At 42.7% G+C, this 21,285-nt stretch overlaps 1 protein-coding gene across 2 annotated transcripts in view; it reads right to left on the reverse strand.

The window, feature by feature from the left end:
* The window catches only part of si:dkey-172j4.3 (diacylglycerol kinase eta), a 71,199-nt gene extending 50,409 nt beyond the window's left edge, over positions 1–20,790 (reverse strand). The window contains exons 1-3 of one of the 2 annotated variants that reach the window (XM_041964753.1): positions 20,490–20,790; positions 19,048–19,223; positions 17,275–17,379 (exon numbers count right to left, since the gene is read on the reverse strand). In XM_041964753.1, coding sequence (XP_041820687.1) covers positions 17,275–17,379; positions 19,048–19,140 — 198 coding nt within the window. In that variant the 5' untranslated portion in view covers positions 19,141–19,223; positions 20,490–20,790. Of the gene's footprint in view, positions 1–17,274; positions 17,380–19,047; positions 19,381–20,489 lie in introns of both variants that reach the window. The other variant, XM_041964752.1, reaches the window with a different exon arrangement.
* Positions 20,791–21,285: the final 495 nt, after the last annotated feature.

Raw genomic sequence — 21,285 nt, forward strand, 5'->3', positions numbered from 1 at the left:
AAAAAGTCTGTGCACGCCACTGACTTGTGATCAAGGGCAAACGATGCTGCACATCCTGAGATTAATCTACATTAAAGTTTGTGATCCCGGGCCAAAAATCTCAATTCATCATGAGATAAACAAAAACCGAAGAGCGGCTGTGACCCCGTGCACCTCCCACACCACCAGGACAAACTGTGTTTCTCCTCACCCGCGCTGTCGGCTTACTGTCAGAGCGTAAACACGAGCGAGGGGCACGCCTACGCAGCTTCATGGCAAACACAAGGTCTCAGCACTCCTCAGTCCCGTCTGAGCTTTAAACCGCAGATCTGAAGAGGAGGAACGAGCACTCTCTTTGGCCTGTATGTGCAGGATGAAGATGGAGCGAGACGGGTGAGAAATACAATAAAATCTGACAAACTTATCATTGCATCACTTTTATGTGTCACCACGTTACTGTCACCCCGACGTGCAGAGAGACTGACTGATACTTTGGCTTCATTGCTTCACAGTGGGTGGAAGCGGAGCTGTGGCGTCCATCTTTATTTATAGCCTGTGCTACTGGGTCAAGGACGAAGTTCTGAGAGACTCCATCCACTGATGAAGACCATGTGATACAGCTTGAGACTCATTTCCATTGGGAGATAATATTTAAATCAGCTGATGAGCAGGAATGTTGGTCACAGATCCAGTTCTTCAACACGTTCATTTAACTTTGGTTTTCCTTTATGCTCAATGCAGATTCAGATCCATAATGAAACTATTTCAATGAAATTGGTTTTCCTTTGCACGGCTGAATCATGTATCTATGATCTATCCATCTATCATCTATTGATCCATCTATCTATGCATGCATGTATCTATGCATTTATGTATACTATCTATCTGGTTAAATCTGTCCATCTGTGTCGCTTTCATTATGACAAACCTCACACACGCGCTCTCACACACACACACGCGCGCGCACACACAGAGCTATGTAAAAATAAAATGTGTTGTTTTTAGAAGGGAAGCCACATCCTTCCAGTACAGTCACCCTGCTGCCAGTGTGCTCTCCGTCTCACTCTACTCTCTCGCTTTTACTCAGCTTCCAGTAAGATGTGCTAATAACTCAGTGACCTCCTTTGACTCGCCAACGATTTCAACAACATCTGACCCCTCAGATCCCTGAAATACATTGTTCTTTTTTTAGCTGCCGTTTGTTCCCACCTCTGTGTTTCCTCAACTCTAAATTCTCTCAGTGACATTTTATCCTCAAAACTATGAAGAAATACCTCTAAATACAACAGGTCTCCATGAGCTTGTGTAGTACTTCAGCGTACAGCAGGTGATTAAAGGTGTGGGCGGGGCAAAGGTCGTGTTTTAGTGCGTGGTCACGGTGCAGGTTAGATAGCCTTGTTATTTGCATGTCGTAGCACGCCACACATCCACTAACCTGGCAACGGCTTTCAAATCATAGCTGGAGTCTTCTTAACACTGAGGCGGCATTTTAAAAAGCATGAATCAGAACTGGATAAGGACTCCTTTTAAACAGACCACTGCGAATGACTACATGCGTATCGTGCGTGCATACGGCTGATTCAGCATCAGGATTAGAATAGCAGTAGTAGTTGTGAAGTGATATAAGAACAGGAAGCACAAAGGGGAGCCCTCCAGTGCTGCAGTGAGCAGGAAGTGAAATGAACGCCAACACAGGTTCATGACATACAAAAGGTGTCTTCGCACAGAGGGAAGACACATCATGCACTCTTTTACAGCCCCGTTTGACTTAAACATCGTAACTCCAGGAGGGAAGCACGTAGTTCAAAAGTCCTATCATAGCAGAAGGTGGAGAAAGCGGGGCAACTAAATGAGCTGAAGAAACTGCTCAATAATGATCTGAAACAAGGTCACCCTCCTATGCTTTTCATGAGTGGACAAACACCTCCTGAGGCCGAGGCTTGGATAGTGCGTCTCCTATCAAGAGCTAGAAGTTTCTGACTAACGCACAACTGGTCAGTTGCTGCATGAAGTTTCCACTTTGGGATTAAATCTGAGCATTTGCTTTGTGAGCTTTTGCAGTAACTGTCTGAACACTGCAATTGAGTCCACGCGATTTCTGAATCAACCGTTTTTTTGCGTTGCGTACACGTGCTTTTAACGCTTCACTAAACCTGACTGCCACTGTCAGATTTGACTGCACCAAAACGTGAGACCCAAAGGTGCATTTTTACTCCATTTCGATCACCACTGGCCGTTAGCTTGGCAGGCTAGCGCTACAGATTGGCAGGATTCTGTCTTTCCTCCATTCACTGGCACTTCATACATACACTACACCTCGACGCCGATGATTGGCAGAGTCAGAGTATGACAGAGAGACATTTCTTAAAAAAGCGAAGTGAAAAGAGCCAAACCTCAAAACCAGCTCTAGCTGACACTTCAGGCTACAAATGTAGTGCAGATTTTAATCAAATTTCCAGAAAATAAACAGGAAGTGGGCACGCCCAGAGAATTGTTGGTCTTGCGAACCAATTCCAGAGTGAACGAGTCCAACAGGCACCATGTTTAAAGCATACTGACGTCCTAACCAGGAGGGCGTAATGTGGGAGGTTCATGCCGTCTCCTGCAAGGACAAGACACCTGATTGGTGATTCCTCGCATGATGAACACCTGTATGGCCCAGTGTGCGTGGACGCAGCAGGGAGGCAGGAGCAGCAGATGCAATAACCATAATTTTCTAATTTCTAACTGTGACTGCAGGAAATGCATCATTTAGTGATGAGAGCTGGTGCAACAGAGACTGAACACACAAACATGCACACACACGCACACACACACACACACACAGCAGTCTTTACATCAAGTGTCATTAGCAGATGTGTTTTTTCTTTGCTGCTGATTCAGACTGTCGCTCTTCATGCAGTGCTTCAAGTCAGGGGGGTGTGACATCGAAAACATCTGATTTTGAAAGCTGCAGTGAAAAAGAATATAAACTGAATCATAAAACTTATCTGGTTTCTCAGGACTGAACAACTGCAGGAGCAACATGCTTCGACCTGACAGGACAAGCTGTACCCGGCGACAGCAGCAGAGGAAACGTTGTGGCCTCCGTGTCTCATTAATAGACCCAATGTGCACGACATGCTCAAATACAGTGATCACATTTTGCATATTCCTCAGCTGTACAGTTTTCTCAGTTGTTCTTTATTAGCATGTCCCTCATTTCTTCCTCACATAAAGTTGCATTTATGGTCCATTCTAGCAAAGTAAAAGCCACACTTGAATATACTTGCAGTGTAGAGGTGGGAGAGCGCAGCAGAGCGTTTTCAGCATCGCATTACCCCGTTTTGCAATCAAATAACATTGAACCAATGTAATTGCCAAAACAAAGGAACAGAGCCAGCAAAAAATAGGCTGCTTGTTGTTGAAAATAGCAGGAAAAGGCTCACATTAACTGCAAATCAGCTATTAGATGTTCCATTTGCTCTAAAAGAGCAGCACCGTTTTCTCTCGTTTGTACCATTAATCCACTGCCTCACAACGTGAAATCAGGTTCTCGTTCTTTTCAAGAAGTCACTTTCAAAGGGTTAGGGTTGACAATGAGTCCAGGAAAGACCAGGATATTCTGAACTTTAAGTCTGACTTTCATTAGACAGATTTTTTACTTGACGAGCTGCTGATTTACAGTTTGGAAATCAAATTCCCTCAGTTAGCATGCACTTGTGGTAATTAGTCAAACACTGAATACTTGAACTTGCATGGCATACCTGTGCCTTTAACGCTGGGCTTAACTAAACCTGACTGCTGCCACATCTGAGACCAGAAGCTACATTTTTATTTTAATTCAATCACTACATTAGCTCGATAGGCTATTGCTACAAATTGGCTCGACTCTATCCCTCTGTGCAATCGACTTCTACTATCCACCTGATACATGTGATATGTTTGGACACAACAAAACAACCAAAACCTAGTCTGGTAGCATAACTCTATTTTCCAGGCCTTTTTTAATGACTGCACCAGCAGTCAACTTGCAAATGTAGCACAGATCTGAACAATATTTGCAGAAGACCTGCAAAAGAAAATGCAAATTAATGCATGTTTTCATCTACTACTGTTGTGCAAATAGAAGGTGCTGGGTGCATCATGGTAAACAGCTGGTGTCATTATAGAAAACACGATAGAAATATGGCATTTATGTTTGTTTCATGTACTACCCAATGTTACAGCATGGTTTAACTTCTAGAAAATGTACCCGCAGCTTTAGCTAACTTGAACTAGCCGAGCGGACGTCATCGTTCTCTGACACGGGATCAGCTCAGATCCCTGAGACAAACACGGTAGAGCTCATTCTCGCTGTTGTCAGTTTCCATTAGGCGGCGGACAGCAGAGACAAGGACGTGATAAACAGCACATGCCTGTGGACACGCACACACACACACACACACATTCCACTGATTGATAACACACGTTAGCACATTAGCAGCTCTACACACACACACACACAGTGTACAGACAAAGACAAATGCACACCTGTCAAGACTAAAACGTGTTCGCTCATTAGCGATAACACAAACACACACACAGCTGCTGCTGATTGAGAGCGCAAATAAGTTCATTAGTGACTAAAGACACACACACACACACAAACACAGCAACTAGAGATATTGTTGTCTCCTCATCATTAGCACATTTCCAAAGTGAGTGTCACTATGTTAGACACAGCTGCTGGAGATAACTCATCAACTTTGTCACACACACTTATGCACACACACTTCCCTTAATGGCCTCTTGCAGACTGGAGTCTAATGGCGGTTTAGACTTTATAGCCACGGGCGGGAGGAGGAATGACGGGGCAGGATGGAGAGGAGAAAGGAAAAAGGAGGGAGAGGCAGGGAAACAGCAGGAGAGCGATGGGGAGATGGAGTGAGATCAATACGAGGATGTAAACTCCCTTCACCCACCTTCCACCTTTGAGCTGCTGATATCAATCTTTGTGGCGTTCATGTTCCACATTTATAGTTGTAAAAAAAACATGACTTTTGAGGAGAGACTGAGGAGGAGTGAAAAAATTCCACTGATGGGACACAAAATGATGAAGTCTGGAAGTGTTGGAAGCTGAAGTTTAACCCCTTAACACAGATTGTCGCGAAGTCGCATCATACCGCTTTAATCCACATTGCATCCGAATCACGCATGCATTCCTCTAATGCCGGTTTGTGAGTATTCAACACACACCTAGGAACCTTTTGCAAGCACTGGTTTCTCGTCGGACCGGTCAAAGTGAAAAGTGAAAAACTACAGGTGAGTTTACGCATAACGCCTGTTGTCGCTAATTTGCATCATACCTAAATATGTGCTACAGAAAAATTTACAAACTTCTCTTAATTTAGGATCAATTTGAAAGCAAAAACACAAAGAATTAATTTTTTAATATAATTTTAAATAAATTCAGGCGTCAAGGGGTTAACATCAGAGATATATTTCTGGGTCAATGTTTACACATTTTCAAAAGGGCTAATTAGCGATTTTCTGCAAATGTTGATACCACGGATAGATGGAAGACTTGGGCCGAACAATCATTTGTAATTGCCACCAAAGCTTTAAAAGGAGTAACTCGGTAGAAAAGGAGTAGACAAATTTGCCCTTAGGAGAAGAAGACCTTGACCCCACATATACGAATATCAAGCAAAACTAACATTTTTTCTGCGTTTGTCTCGTTAGTGGCTCACGCTTTTCAAAACTCCACTTTCTGTGTATGCGTGTGCACATGCAAACCAGATGATTAACGAAGTGAAGCCTTCACCCCGGGTCGTGCATGCCCATTGTTGCTTTGTGTGCTGAGCACACGTCTAAATCACCAATAATGGTGGACTATCAGTTAGCTTACGTTTGGTAAGCGCTGCTAGGTCGTGTGCCTGAAAGGTGTTGTGATGGAGTGTTTGAAATCGTTTCCACATTCTCATTTGTGCAGAGATTAAAATCCTAAACACTGAAAGGATGATTCACATGTTTTTCAAATTGGCTCTTATTCTCACAATAGCGTCTAAGCTAAATTCTAGCTAGCTCATTCTATTAGCTGGATAACACAGCAGACTGCAATGGGGTTAGCTGCAACAGCTAATCAAGGGAGCTAATTTCTGTGTTAATGGTGGTCAGAATCAGAGTTTAAAATTATTTCTGTAAAATTTAAGTTATTTGGAAAGCTTATGTGCTGCATGCCATGATATATGTTGTGTTGCCAGATTATGTTTTTCAATTTTTCACGTTAGCATGACCCATAGTCAGAATACGATCCAGGTTAAAACATACCTGAAGTTCTGACACAAGTGCGCAAATGTCAACACTATTTGGGGAGTTTTTTTTAGCATCTTTCACTAATTGAATCACAAATGATTTGAAATTTCCTCTGCAGAAAGTAAAAGCTTTTTTTTCATGTACTGTCTGCTCTGATGGATATTGATTCATTTGTAATTAAGGAAGTAAGTTAGACCGGTCGTAAAAGTGAGCGGCTGCAAGGGAAGAGTGCATCATAAAGAAGTCATATAAGAAAAAAAAAAGAAACTGAGAGGTTTATACAACAGAGACGCAGAGATGATGGGCGGAAAGAAGACAAAATATGAGAGGTATCAAGCAAAAGAGGAGACAGATGAAGGGAGAACAGGATGAAAGGAAAGAAAGGAAGGACGGGATGATGAACAAGGGAGGTCAGAGAGGCGAGCGACAGGGAGCATGTAGAGATCAAGGCGGGAGGAATAAAGCGCAGCCAGGTGGCAGCAATGAAAGAGGAAACGAAACAAGACGGGACACAAAAGATAAACAGAGAAAAGAGGATGAAAAAAAAATTAGAGACAGGAAGTGAAGTGAGGAGTCAACTCGTGCCACAAAAAAAGGTTTCCTCTTTTTTAAATATAACATAAAAGGCTCCAAAAAAAGGACAAAGTGAGCCACTGCAGTAACTTTCACATTTTCCTGCGGTTTGTATCCAGATTTTTGACAAATTTCTCGTCCCTGACGGACAAAAATCACTGTGTGAACATTTATCTGTACCGACGGATCCAGTTTTATCAGCTGTATTTTAACGTCTGCATTCGCACTTTATTCCTTGGAAATTTGTATTTATGTTTTAAAAAAGAACAGATTCAGTTTAAAACATCACATATAATAGTGAGTTTTCACCTCCAAAATAAATTGTTGGCCTGTTTGGTGGAAAACAAAGAATTTCTGAGAACCTAAGTTTATGTTGAACTGAGCTTTTTAAGGACTTCCTACTTCCCCTGAATGTAAAGCGACGCTTTCAAGGACTTCCTGCTTTTCTTGAGCGCATTAAGAGAACCCTTGTTGGACCGTATGACGTCTCGAGGGAACATGAGGTCAAATCAATAGAAACTGATTTGGAAGGCTCCAGTTAACAAACACTGGTACAGTCAGCCAGACGGACCGACTCGGTATTTAGGCTCTGTGTGTGTCAGTGTGCATAGCTAAATACACTCATACATGCATGATTAACAGCCTAGTAATTTCATTAAAGTAAATCAATAATACAGGCTGGCAAGTTAGCCACTTTACTATAGATTAGCTATAAAATAGAAGCAGCGATACTGGAGGTGGTTATGTTCTGTATCTATGGCTGCATCTGAATATGAAGAACTGCAAATATGGATTACAATCTGGATCCCAAAAAAGCTGCATCATCTGCATATGAACTGTGTTTACAATCGATCCAATACCCAATCATGACACTATCACCTGTTACCAATCAACCTGTTTACCTGTGGAATGTTCCAAACAGGTGTTTTTGGAGCGTTCCACAACTTTTCTCAAACGTGTTGCTGCATTAAATTCCGAATAAGCAGATATTTACAAAAATCAATGAAGCTGATGGGGTCAGACATTTGTTTTGAATTGAGTATACGTCATAAAAGGTCATATTTTAAACAGCGTCCCAACTTGTTTGGAATCAGGTTCAAGGGATGAGTTTGTCTTTTTCCTTTTTTTCATTATCCAGGTTTCCATCAAATGTGGTGCAAATTTTAACAGAATTTCTAAAAAAAAAAAAATGCAAAAGTAAATGTGAATTGATGGGATCCATCCACTGCCATATCATTATTTGAACATTTATCTATACAAACACTTTCTAATGGATGCAGTTTTATCAGAGTAGGTGCTAATTGCATTTAGTCCTATATTTTAAATCACATACATTAAATTTTTGTCCTTAAGTCATAAATTAGCCTGTAATCTACATAAAATTATCCAATTATCAAATTTTCATGATTTGACAACAAATCATGAAAACAAGAGTTTCCATCCAAATGTGGTGCAAATTAACAGAATTTTGAGAAAAATTAGCAAATGAAATGTGACTTAATGCACTTTCACATCCGCTGCCAGCAATACCTCAGCCGGGCGTGAAAACTTACAATATAAAACATTTTTCAAATATTCAGCGCTTCCACGCACCCACCTGTTGACGCTTTGTGAATTTTAAATTGTTCGCTTTTGTTGCCGCTGTTTCCTGTGGGTCCCAGGAAGACGGGCAGCCACTCTGTGGACGCTAATGGAGACCCAGGCGGACAACAGCAAATAAATCTGGCGTCTACCTCAAAGATTATCTACATATGTCTGGCATGTGAAATGGATGAGAACGACCTGCATCGCGCATCAACGAGTTGCGCCAGTAAAGCGCTATAAAAGGCAGCGGCGCACCAATAAAACAGGAGAAGAAAGAAAGCCAATTTAAACGATTCAAGACATTTCTAAAAAAGGGCTTCTCAAATATTTTAAGCAGCGGAAAATGTTTGTTCGGAGTGAACAATGTGTTTTGTGCAATCTTTGTACCAGCCGCTGAACAACACATCTTAAATAGTCGGGCCGCCTCCTCGACAGTCCCGTCAACCTGTTGTGAGGGTAAATATGGTTATTAGAGCCTGCTGTTTGCTGTGTGCATTTCTTATATAACTCCGGATCTGTCTCTCTCCGCTACTTTCCACTCTGCCTCCATCTCTTTCTCTCGCTAATTTTCTCCCTTTTGTCTATCTCCATCCCTCTCTCCCCTCATCTCTTTCCACCGCTCCCTCTCAGTATTGACCCACACACTATTGCAGCTGTATCACGTCGAGCCAAGGGCATAAATCAAAGCGCGCAACACACAACGCTGGCCATCCCACACACTCATGCGCTCTCCTCAAGCCATTTCTGTTTACCGTCCCACACACACACTCACACACGCACACACACACACACACACACACACACACATCTATAACTCGTCCTCATCTCTATTGCAGTCAACGCCCACACAGATTTCTGCACTGGGAGCGAGATGCAGATAAAAAAGAACAAATATAGTGGGGGTTTGATTCCAAAGCATCATGCAGGAAATCCACAGGAACTGAATTTATAAAAAAAAAAAAAAAAAAAAAGTGTTACCTGTTGGTCAGCACTCAAAACGCCAGAAATACGACTTGTTATATAATCTGAAGTGCTTGCTGCTATTTTGGAAGGAAATGCGTTTGTTTGGGAAGCTGAGAAAAGTTATTGATTGCTCACGTCTAAAAAAAAGACATCAAGGTGCCGATGCTCCGGCAGCGGTAATGGGAAAAATAATATAAAAACAAAGTGATAAGAATCAGGAAAAATAATAAGAGGAAAATAGGAAAAAACGTTATTTTGATTTTTGTTTGGAACTATTGGAAAGGCCTGCTGAGAAAGAAGAGACACAAGAGGAGGAAGAAGAGGTGTGATGGAAATAATAGGAATGAGCCCGCAGCAGAGATGGAGGTAGCGCAATAAAGAAAGAAAGTCTCACATGGAAAGAAACATAATGAAGGGACTGCCCTTTTCTCTTGTGTGTGTATCGTGTCCATTACAGCTCGCGTGATTGGCCAGGGCGAGCAAGCGAACACACACACACAAACACACAAAACACACAATTCACAGGAGCTGTTTGCTCTTCCGCCTCATTCTCTTCCTGTGTCTCCGCTATTTTCCGCACAGTAAATGAGAGCAAGGCGAGCAGGAGGAGGAGGAGGAGGAGGAGGAGGAGAGGATGGAAAAAAAGAGGAAGAAGAAAGAGTGTGAAACCTTATGTAACTCAGCCTGGAGAGACAGAAAGACAAAAAGAAAGTAGGAAAACGGGAGGAAGTCACAGGTCGCTCGCTCAAAAAGCTGATTAAAAAGGAGTCACATACGTAACTTTGTCCGTGTGTTTACGTTCGATACGAGCTTTGTCGCGGCCCGTGGCACTCACAGCATTTTGTCCATTACCCACAAGCTTTCTGTGGCAAGAAAGACACTGCCGCTTGTCACAATTGAGACAACACCACACACTTGGCTGTCGATCGTCCACGCGATCAATTAGAAATCAGAAACCAACGTACAAAAGCGCAGACACACCAACTTTTAAACGGCTGCATTTTCTCAGTGAAATTAACCATCCATGACTCAAACAGCATCGCCACAAGCCAGTAGCAGGCCGTCCCTCCTTTATCAACGTATAAACTAGTTTGCAGACATTTAGGGGACAGGAGCATGTGAACTTATTGTACTGTTAGCAAGCAAGCTACTGAGCTTGCTGACCAAGCTAGCAAGTTTTCTCTCTTCAGCAGTTTCTATGCACACGTGTATATTTTTTAAAACAGTGTTTTCCTCTTCCTTAGCTTAGCTATGTGTGTTTTGCTGTTGCAACACTGCAATTTCCCTTAAGGGATCAATAAATTACTCTATCAATCAATCTGTCCTCTTCTCAATGTCAGTTAGCAAGCTAACTATCAGTTAGCAGGTTTGCTAGCTTGCTATTAGTTACCGCTTGCTACTAGAGAGATTTTTTCCCCCTCCGTTCAATTACTCTTATTGAATTAAACAAAACGGAGAACAAATGGAGTAAACTACACAGTAGCTCAGGGAGGTATTTTTACTGGTTACCCCACATTCCCAGTGCGTTAGTGGTTAGCTAGCTTACCAGCTCAAGTATCACTAAGTCAAACAAGGTCCTGGTCAAATGGAGGAAATGCTAAAGAATTAATGGCGAAAAGTTCAGGCACACGCCTGAAGTCCACTGCTCGACATTTATTGTGGAAACTCTTTTTGTCTTTTGGGGTGTTAATTTACAGTACTTGTCCTAAAACTGACTGGACTAAACAAGTTAGCTCCAAACATGGCTGCTTTCCTGTTCTGCTGCATCACTGTATTGATTAGCCATGATGGACTGTGAATTACGCTGTCCTCTACTACAATAAAGCATCATATATCTGGATATAATGTATGCTATTGATTGGCTGTATGTGTTATACGCTCTCTGGATTTATGGCACATGGGCACAAAAACACATGGACTTGCACTTCTAACCTTATGAGGACCTCCTGTTTGCTAAAGTTAGACCCTTCATTATTATGATAAATAAATAAATGATAATACTAAAAAATGAGGCATTATTGGGCATTTTGCCTTTAACTGATATATCAGCAGAGGCAGGAAGTGGAGACAGAAAGGAAGTAACTTGTAACACAGACTTGAACAGGGGGCAATGTGGTTTACAAGGTACATGTCTTAGCACCTTGGAGCCAGCACACGTCTTTATCTGAAAAACGAAACATAAGGGCTATTTGCGTCTTATTTCCTCCGCGGGCTGGGTTGGGTTCAGTTCTTATCATCTCTGCAACAGGTCTGGCGTGAGACTGAAAAAGACAGTTAAAAAAGACAAGCAGTCGGTTTAAGACCTCAGGTCAAAAGCTTAAACAGACTATCACGAAGGATTCAAAACAAGACTAGACATGCTGAATCCAATCGAGTCAGTGGCGTCTACCGGCTGAGTTTTACAAAGTCAAGCAATTAGTAAATCTCCAAGGTCACAGTCACTTTGATGACAGCGCGGACTATAAAGCAGCAGCAAAACATTTACAAGGTGAGCTTATCGCATTGACCTGGCAGGGTGGGGTTGTGAGTTTTTGGTGATTATAACATATTTACCTGAAGGCTCGACATGACACAGCAAAAAAAAAAAAAACCTCTAAAGCCCAATCCAAACCCCTTCGGTTTGAAATCAGGGCTATTATTCTCAAATCTCAAAGAATTAACAGCAAGGAGCGACTTCAGTGAGTCTTTCTGGCTTCGAGTGAGATAAATGTTGCTCTGCTGATGCTCCAGTATCAAAAAGCTCATCTCTCAACCAAAGATATTTAATTACAGCCAACACGAACGTCCCCAGTCGTTGGAGGTCTTCCTATCGCTGCATCTGTACAATTATTTAGGGACTTGTGAGTGAGGAGCTGAATTAATCTAATGGCATCAGGATGTCAAGTCACAGTTGATAAGAATTAGCACCTTCTTAACAAGTACAGCAACAGACTGCTGCTCTAACAAGTAAGGTAACAGGCGGGGGACAAAATGAGGGGAGGCAACGCTTAATATGAGACTAAAAGGCTGGTCAGCAGTAAACAAAACACACACACACACACACACACACCAGTAAACAAATGCTCTCACCCACATGTACAAAAACAAACAGGGATACACAAACATGCTAATCCGCTCAGGCCATTGTTGAGCATAATCCTGGCGTCGATGACTAGCTTAATCTAAGTCACATGACCGCAGGTGCACACAATCTAATCAACACACACACACACACACACACACACACACACACACACACACACACACACACAACTAATCTGTCAAATTTGATTGACAGCTGGTGAATCCAAGGTCCTGTTCACGTTTCTGTGACGTTGATGTGAACTGTACTTTGTGTCGAAATTACAACTGTGACTTTACTGCGCAATTTAGGTCAGATTTCAGTCATTTTCAATCATATAAAGTCAATCAATTTTAAACTTTTTGTTAAAAATGTCGTAACATACTTTGAATGTAAACTGATTCTATTGTAAATTATGATGTTAATGGGATTATTTTCTTAATCAAAATTGTAAGTTTTCTAAAAAAAAAACAAAAAACTACCTGTTTACCCTTTCCTTTCATGATTTCAATGCTATCACTAAAATTTTTGAAAATACTTAAATTTGATTATATTTCTTTTTCTTTTAGTTTATGTCCTTTATTGTCCATGTCACACAGAAAAAAGGTAAATACTGCATATTACTACATGGTTGTGGTATTCACCTGTAATTCTCTTCCCCCACTTCCTACCCCCATCAGCCCTATGGTGTGATGTCTATGGTGTTCTCATGTCCTTATATGGGCGTGCACATCACCCTCACCACCACATTACGGCGGCGTCCGATGAGATTAGCCGATCAATAACAGACTGATATCCTATACCATTATCTGCTCCAGGAACTCCAGGAACAAACACGGCATTATGGGATGCTGTTCCCATGACGACAGGGGTTGACGGGTAGCCTGTGATACCTATTGATCGGTGCATGATTTACAGTTGACAGTCAGTGCAGGTAATGGATGACGATTTCAACACACACGCATATATGATAATCATTTGGACAGTTCTGTCAAATCTGTGTGCTTGTGCATTGAAAATAATGCACTTCTCGTTGTGGATATTAGCTCATCAATAACTAATGAGGCAGACTTGTGCGTGTGAGTGCGTTTGCCAGTAAGAGGCCAATATAAAACAATCAATATCTTCCTGTAAAACACAGTCCAGGGGCCAATACGCAGCTATCAGCCGTCCAATAAGAGACTGTGCAGTTATTAGGGGTGCAACAATACATGTATCTGTATTGAACCGTTCGATACAGTGGTCCCGGTTCGGTACGCCCCATTAGTCGAACGATACGCAATTGCAAATTTTTAATCAACTTCTGACGAGGAGCTCTGCGCTGACCTCAGTGGATCTGCGCTCGACTACTCCGGGCTGCATTGTCGAGCGCAGATCCACTGATTGCGCTCGCCTCCCACACTCTGAGTTCAAGTTGCTGAGACAGAGGATACATGCGAGGCTAGCTCATTGCAACATGGCTAATGCGACAACTGAAGTCGAAGACCCTCCACCATCCTTTAAATCTCGCGTCTGGGACTACTTTGGTTTTCGTGTTAAGTATGACCCTGATGGAAAGCACCTCGTGGACAAAAATACAACGGTATGTCGCAAGTGTAACACGATGCTAAACTACGTCGGTGGAAACACAACAAACATGAACACACATTTACGCCGACATCACCCCGGTGTGACAACAAGTGGAACCAGACAGAAACAACAAGCAGCACACTTGGTACAAACTTTACCCGAGTCATTTAGACAGCCATTAGCACAAGATTCAAAGAGGGCAAAAGAAATCGACCGGGCGATAGCGACTTTTATTGCTGTCGACATGCGACCCTTTTCTGTTGTGGATAACGCCGGGTTTCAGGAAATGCTGCGGACACTTGAGCCCCGTTACAAGATTCCTTCACGAACCTATTTCACCGATACTGCAGTCCCTGCTTTGTACAACAAGACCAAAGCCCAATTAGAGACAGCAGTGTCCGCAGCACCCGCTGTTGCTCTGACCTCAGATGGCTGGACATCAAGAGCTACACAGAGCTACCTGACTGTTACTGCACATTATATTACTGTGGACTGGGAGATGAAAAGCAACGTGCTTCAGACACGCCTCCTCGACAGTCACACTACTGATGATTTAGCCAAAGGTCTGACAGAAGCTGTGGAAGATTGGAAGTTAGTGCGGTCAAATGTAACTATACCTGTGACTACTGACAATGCCAGGAATATAGTTAATGCTGTCACAGCTGCTGGGCTGGGGCCACAGATTGGATGCTTTGCGCATACAATTAATCTAGCTGCTCAGAAAGGAATGACAGTGCAGCAGGTTTCCCATCTCCTAGCAAAGATGAGAAAAATTGTCACCTTCTTTCACAGAAGCACAACAGGAAACAGCGTGTTGAAAAGAAAGCAGCAGTTGTTGCAGCTTTGTGAAAACAAACTCATCCAAGATGTTCCAACCAGGTGGAACTCCTCCCATGATATGATGGAACGATACCTCGAACAGCAGTCTGCAGTGTATTCTGCAATGACAGACAGCACTGTCAAGAAGAGTATGAAGAACATTCAGTGTCTATCTCAGGACGATCTGAAACTGGCTGAAAATCTCATCAAAGTCATGAAAACCCTGAAAACTGTGACAATCATGATGTGCGAAGCATCATCTCCAACAGCATCCATGATCTTGCCACTGAAAATGAGCATTCTAAACTCTATGGCACAGTCAGATGATGACAGCCCAGCAGTGAGAGATGTCAAAAAAGCCATCAGGAATGACCTAGAACAGAGATACATAGATCCTGCCCTTCAAGATTACCTACACAAGTGCACCGCTTTGGATCCACGATTCAAGTCCATGCGACACTTGGAGGATGCCACTCACCAGAGAGTCTATGGAGCACTCACCACAGAGATTGTGGTGATCATTCAACAAGTAAGAATAAATCTTTTATTATTAAGAAATTTTATTTTTCTAGCGTATGAATTGTAAATATTATTTAAATTAAATATTATATATTTGTTTTTTATTTAAATAAAGGATATATATTAATAGCAAATTTTAACATTAACAAACATTTTTGTTTGTTTCCTCAGGACCAAGCCACCGCCACCACAGAAGCAACCACCTCCACAGAGACTCAACCAGCAGAATCGTCAGATTCATCATCAGCATCTCCACCAGAGAAGAAGTCAGCCATGAAGGAGTTGTTTGGAGAAAGGTTCATGGCCCAAGAGCCAAGGACCAGGTCTGCAGACGAAGTGGCAGAAGAGGAGATGAACTTGTACAAGTTAGCAGACTGCATTCCCACAGATGGTAACCCACTGAGATGGTGGAAGAAACATCACAGCTCATACCCTCACCTAGCCATTTTGGCACAGCGTTACTTGGCTGTACCTGGAACCTCTGTCCCCAGTGAGAGGGTGTTTTCCACAGCAGGTGACATTGTCACAGCAAGCAGATCTATACTGTCAGCAGAAAATGTGGACATCCTAATTTTCCTAAAGAAAAACATGAAAATTGAGTAAAACTGATTTGTTTTTAAGAGGTCCTTTTATTTAAGTTGTTCATGTTTTATATGCAGCCAAGTTTACTAGTAGCACTCCAGAAGATAGGTGAGATGTAGCTCCACCAGAGAAATATTTATTTTATAAGGAACTGTTATTGTTTAATATGCTGCTGAGAATATACCCCAGAGGATGGGTATAAAATAGCTTTTCTTTTGTAAGGACCAATTTATTTGTATTATATACACTGCTGCTAAGAATGCACTACAGAAGATGGGTGTTTCTCCATCAGATACATTTTTTTTTTATCATTCTTATATTTTATATGGTGTTTTAGTTTTATACGTTTCTTAGTATGCACAGCAGAACATTTGTCAGAGCTGCTCCAGATATGTTAATTTCTCAATAAACAAGTAAAAAAAAAGGCAAGGAAATTTCTCTTTTTATGTATCGAAAAGTATCGAACCGTGGCAAAAACGTATCGAACCGAACCGAACCGTCAATTTTGTGTATTGTTGCACCCCTAGCAGTTATGTCAGAGATTTTAACACAACTTGTCATCTCAGTGGTGGTAAGAGAGGAAAATGACACAGCAAGGAAGTGAGCCGGGCCTGAGCAGGAAGTCAGCTGACCTTAGCAGACACAGACAAAGGTCGGATGAGGTCAAAGGTCTGATGTAAATGTTGATAAAGTTTCACAAGAAAGAGACGATCTGGCTGAGTCAAGACAGATAAAGTGAAAGACCCTTTCGTGGGTTGATTGATGCAGCAAACAGGTCACGAGTTAAACAGCCCATGTGACGGTGTGCTGCGCAAGCAGAGCGAAAGATGAAGCAAAATGCCCTTCAAATGACTTTCACATGCACACATCCTTTTCTCGGTGAGGTGTTTAAATGTTTATAATTCCGTTTAAATAAATGAGCAGCTCAAGCGTTCGAGCAGGCTTCCCAGCGTGACCCTGACGACAACTTCCATGACTTTTCCATGACTTTCTCTAACTAAGTTAAGAGCACTCCCATGAACCTAAATATTTCATCCCTCCCTGGTTTGCTAATGTTGCTTTTTACCTTGGTGGAGTCCTGTTTTAATATGCATAAAGTTAAAAAAAAACCCTCTCAAAGGGGTACAATAGTTCAAAAATGTCCAAAAAAAACAGCTGAAAACCAAAATCTAGAATACCAGATGATGAAAGAATAAGACGGAAAATAAAATTCTCTGATGTTTCCTGATTTGATGGTAAATTTAGAAGCTCTTGGAACCCTGTTAGATGGATGAAACACTGCAGACGTTATATCTCACCTCCACACACACACACACACACACATTCCCTTTCACGCCGTCTTTTCCTACCTTGGCCCTTATCTGTCCCGAGGTCGACACTTTACGGATCAACTTGTGCGACGTCTCCTCTTGCTCCCCGTCGCTGTCTGATGACTCTTCTCCAGCTTCTCCAGCCTGGAAGGATAGGAAGGATTACTGAGAACGTGCATCAGATATTACTGATATGCAGTAACTCATTATAGCACCTGGAACTCATGTGAGAGGACATGAAGTGTAGTGGAAAAGTCCAGTCACTGAATTAGGAGAAACTCTTCTTTGCTGCATGTGATTTGGTTGTTGCTAGTCCAATAATTACAAGCACTTCAATTGTATTGATCTGCAGCTACCAACTTTACTGCTTTTAGATCATATAATAGCCAACTAGCACCAACTGGGTCAAATTCGCCCAAAGCGGACAGAAAAAAGCCAAAGAGGAACGTGTGGATCGGCCCATAAAACGATTCTGATGTGCTGAAACGCAGAATAACTCCTTGAGATCTGCGGTGTGAGATTTTAACTTCTACAAGACTCAAAGAAACTACTTCAAAGCAGAGCCGTAGCCATGATTTTAGAAATTCTGGGGTCATAAAGCTCAAGCAATCCCCAAGTATCTCAGAAGAGACCTTAAAATTTTCTAGTAATCTTGATATTTTTTGCACGTTTCACTCAGAAAAAAGAGTTTTGCACCATGATGATCTGAAAGCTGATTTCCTGGATTGTTCAGGGATAAATCAGGCCAACAGTTAATTGCTCTAGTTATTCGTGTATTTCTTCTTCTTTTCTTTGTCTAACACTGTGTTTACGTTGTGTAAGTTGCACTTTAGGTTCCTGTGTTCCCAAAAAATACCAGGACTTGACGTCTGAGTCATCACTGGTAGCTTGAGCCCTTCGGAGTTCTCTGTGGCTCATTTCTGGGAAATCAACTCGGACTGGAAAGAACATCTCAGTCATTTTTGCTCTTGGGCACTTCCACAGTCTGACCACTGAAGATGCTTTTTCACACATCTACTCCGGGCTTGTTTGACCTCACTGGAAATGAGTGTCTCTTCACTTGTTCATATCTTGCATTATGGGTTACAGGTTTACTCACCACTTCCTGTGTGCTGAGAAGATCTGATTGCTTACTTTGATAAATTTGGGCCACTCAGATGTCCAATGTTAAGATATTGTGAAATCACCGGTGATATATATTTTGCAGGTATTCAAATAAAAAGACTTCTGAGCATGTGATGTTTTTGCAGCTAAAATCCGTAAGAGCTTTACAGTGCATGTCTTATTTCCCCTGCAGGTTGAGTAAATGTTGACTTTATATATGCAGGAACAGACAAGTGTGGGACTGCAAAACCAGTCTTGCACACTTGTGGACCTAAGGACAAAAACTGAAAGATATAATTTCAGTTATTATATAAATTGGGCCAAACATGTTGAAGTTTCCAACATTGGGATGATGTGAAATCATTCCCAACTTAGATTTAAAAAAAGCAAAAAAACATCTTGTGAACATTTTCATCAGTTTGCTTGCCCTCCTTTTAGGCTGCAGGTGAACTTAAGCTGTTAAAAAGTTTAAAAACATGACAAAAAGAGTGATTTTATTAAGCATGAAGGCTTATGATTCTGCAGGGCTTAAAGTGTGCAACTAACATGCAAGTGTAAAGCAAAATCTATGTAAAAGTGAAACATGTGCCAACTATTCAGGCAAAGACCGTAAATCTATTCTTCTCCCTGCTGCAGCTCCACTTTGCAAAACAGCCATATTTTACATTGACTTCTGCAGCTTTAAATGTAGGACTGAACAGTACTTACAATATGAGTCCTCTCAGAGTCCGCCTGGGGTGACCCCAGCGACTCGCCGTGCTCCGCCACATACAGGACGTTGGGGTTCAGCTTGGAAGCCATGGCGAGCTCACGGTCAGAGAACGGGAGGACACCGGTGCGGTGGATGCAGAGGTGGATGCAAAGTTCGCGGAAGCGGAGGACTTCTGAATAAAAGAGGAGGAGAAGAAGAGGGAAGAGTGGAGTTTGGCGAGGTGAAAGCTTGGCTAAGAGGAGGAAAGAGGGGAGAGGATGACGGATGGGACAGCAGGCTCCGGGACGCCACACTCGTCCTCTTGCCGATCTTTCTATCCAGGGCCAACTCTGGAAAAGATGGAGGGATGAATTATTGATTAGGAGAGAAAAGAGGAGGGGGGAGTTGGCAGAGCTCCCTTGCTGGAAGTTAAGAAACATATAAACAAACTGTCTTTCCCAACTGCCTCTTCTTCTGCTATTATTAATTATTCCTCTTCCTCCTCCATCGCACTCTTTCAGTTAGAGACAATGACGGCCACTTCTTGTTCTCAGTTCCTCTTCACTTATTCCTGCGTTTGTGAGAAAACACTGAGGTTTTACAGTTTAAAGCCCCGCGTATTTAAATAGAGCCCCTGTGAAGCAGGTCGCACACTCAAAACCACGACAATGAAGATGAATTATGGCCGTGAGGGGCACAATACAGCAGAAGGATGGCGGTAATGATCATATGGCTCACTACAGGAAGAGTGCCCTGCATTACACATGCAATAACATCAGATACGGGTGCGCGTGCACGCTCTCGTTTCATTAACGCACGCGCTCTTGCACGTGGAACAGCCGCTAAGTCTCATGTATTCGATCCGGCGTGTTTTAGCATGCAGCGGCATGAAGACACACAGAAAAGTGCATGTTCGTAGGTTGTCTATGTGCGCAGGTGGGCGCGCACGTGTGTGTGTGTGTGCGTGCGTGCGTGCGTTTCCTTGATTGCGATGTGGACACAAAAAACCTGCCTGCATCTCACTTCACTGCCCGATGACACCAAACTTGAACACATACACGTTAAAAGCAGACTCATTTGTTTGGGTTTTTTTAATTACAGCGAATGTGTGTGTTGGTTTTCAGTGTGTTACATGGTGTTTTGTGGCTTTCGGGTCTGAAAAAAGATGAATAAGAAACAAAAACGAATGCACAACAGGCTGTCGTGCGCCTCAGCCAGCTTGATCATTCATTCCGTCCGTATCGCTGCTTAGTGTAGGAGCTCTCGGCGGCAAAATAAAGATCAATATTCAATTTAACTCCCGCATATTCGTCAAATGGGCTCAGTCGGCTCAGCTGTCACAAACGCGAACACATAAATCAGCGACCTGGACGGCCACCGTCACCGCGCGGCCACCTCCTCTGCACAAATAAACCCCCTGTGTGCGCTCATGTGTCGATAAAATATGGATATTATTTACCTTCGCCCGTTAGCGTCTCCCTCCTTCTCCTCCGGCGGAGGTTAATCAGCGGCGGTGTCTCCCGCTCCTGCTGCCCGGCCTGGGTCGCTCGTCGGCCGGCGTTAAGGTGCTCGCGGGCGGCCGGCGGTCAGCAGCAGCGTGCGGGTCTCTCCGGTGGTGCTCGCCTTGCAGAGAGAGACGCGGTCATACGCATAGCGTCGGAGCGGATCTGAATCAGGTAGGAAGAGGAGGGAGAGAGGGAGGGAGGAGGAAGAGGAGGGAGCAGGGGGCGAGGAGAGACAGAAAAAGAGAGAGAGAGAGATTTGAAAGCGGCCGTGATGAGTCGCCTCGAATCGCTGTTTCGAGGTTAAACGGAGAGCAAATAACGCGCGCGCGCGCACACACACACGCATGCGCGCGCGGGAAGGAGCGCGAGGCGAATGTACACACGGACAGACACAAGAGGCTAATTATCAACCAGATGCTAACAAATATGAACCCTTGAGTGAGCAAAAAAAGTAAAAGTTAGGTTATTTTTTCATTAATTTTTTCCCTTCTGAGTGCTCAACAATGTTAGAGCACTTAACAATCGTTGAGTACAGAATTACAGATCAGTTTGAACGGTTAAAATCAATTAATGGTGTTTATTTATTTGAAGCGGCGTGTAGAAATGTTGGTGTAAAAATCCCCTGAGTGGCTTCAGGTGGAAAATGTTTGTCTGTTCTGCAGAGTCAGTCCCACGGCTGGAAAAAGTGAATCCAAATGATGATTTTTAATTTGTCATATACACGTGCTAAGATGCTGCCTTTGTGGCCAA

This window comes from Chelmon rostratus, chromosome 23 (assembly GCF_017976325.1).
Source record: "Chelmon rostratus isolate fCheRos1 chromosome 23, fCheRos1.pri, whole genome shotgun sequence".
NCBI lineage: Eukaryota > Metazoa > Chordata > Actinopteri > Chaetodontiformes > Chaetodontidae > Chelmon > Chelmon rostratus.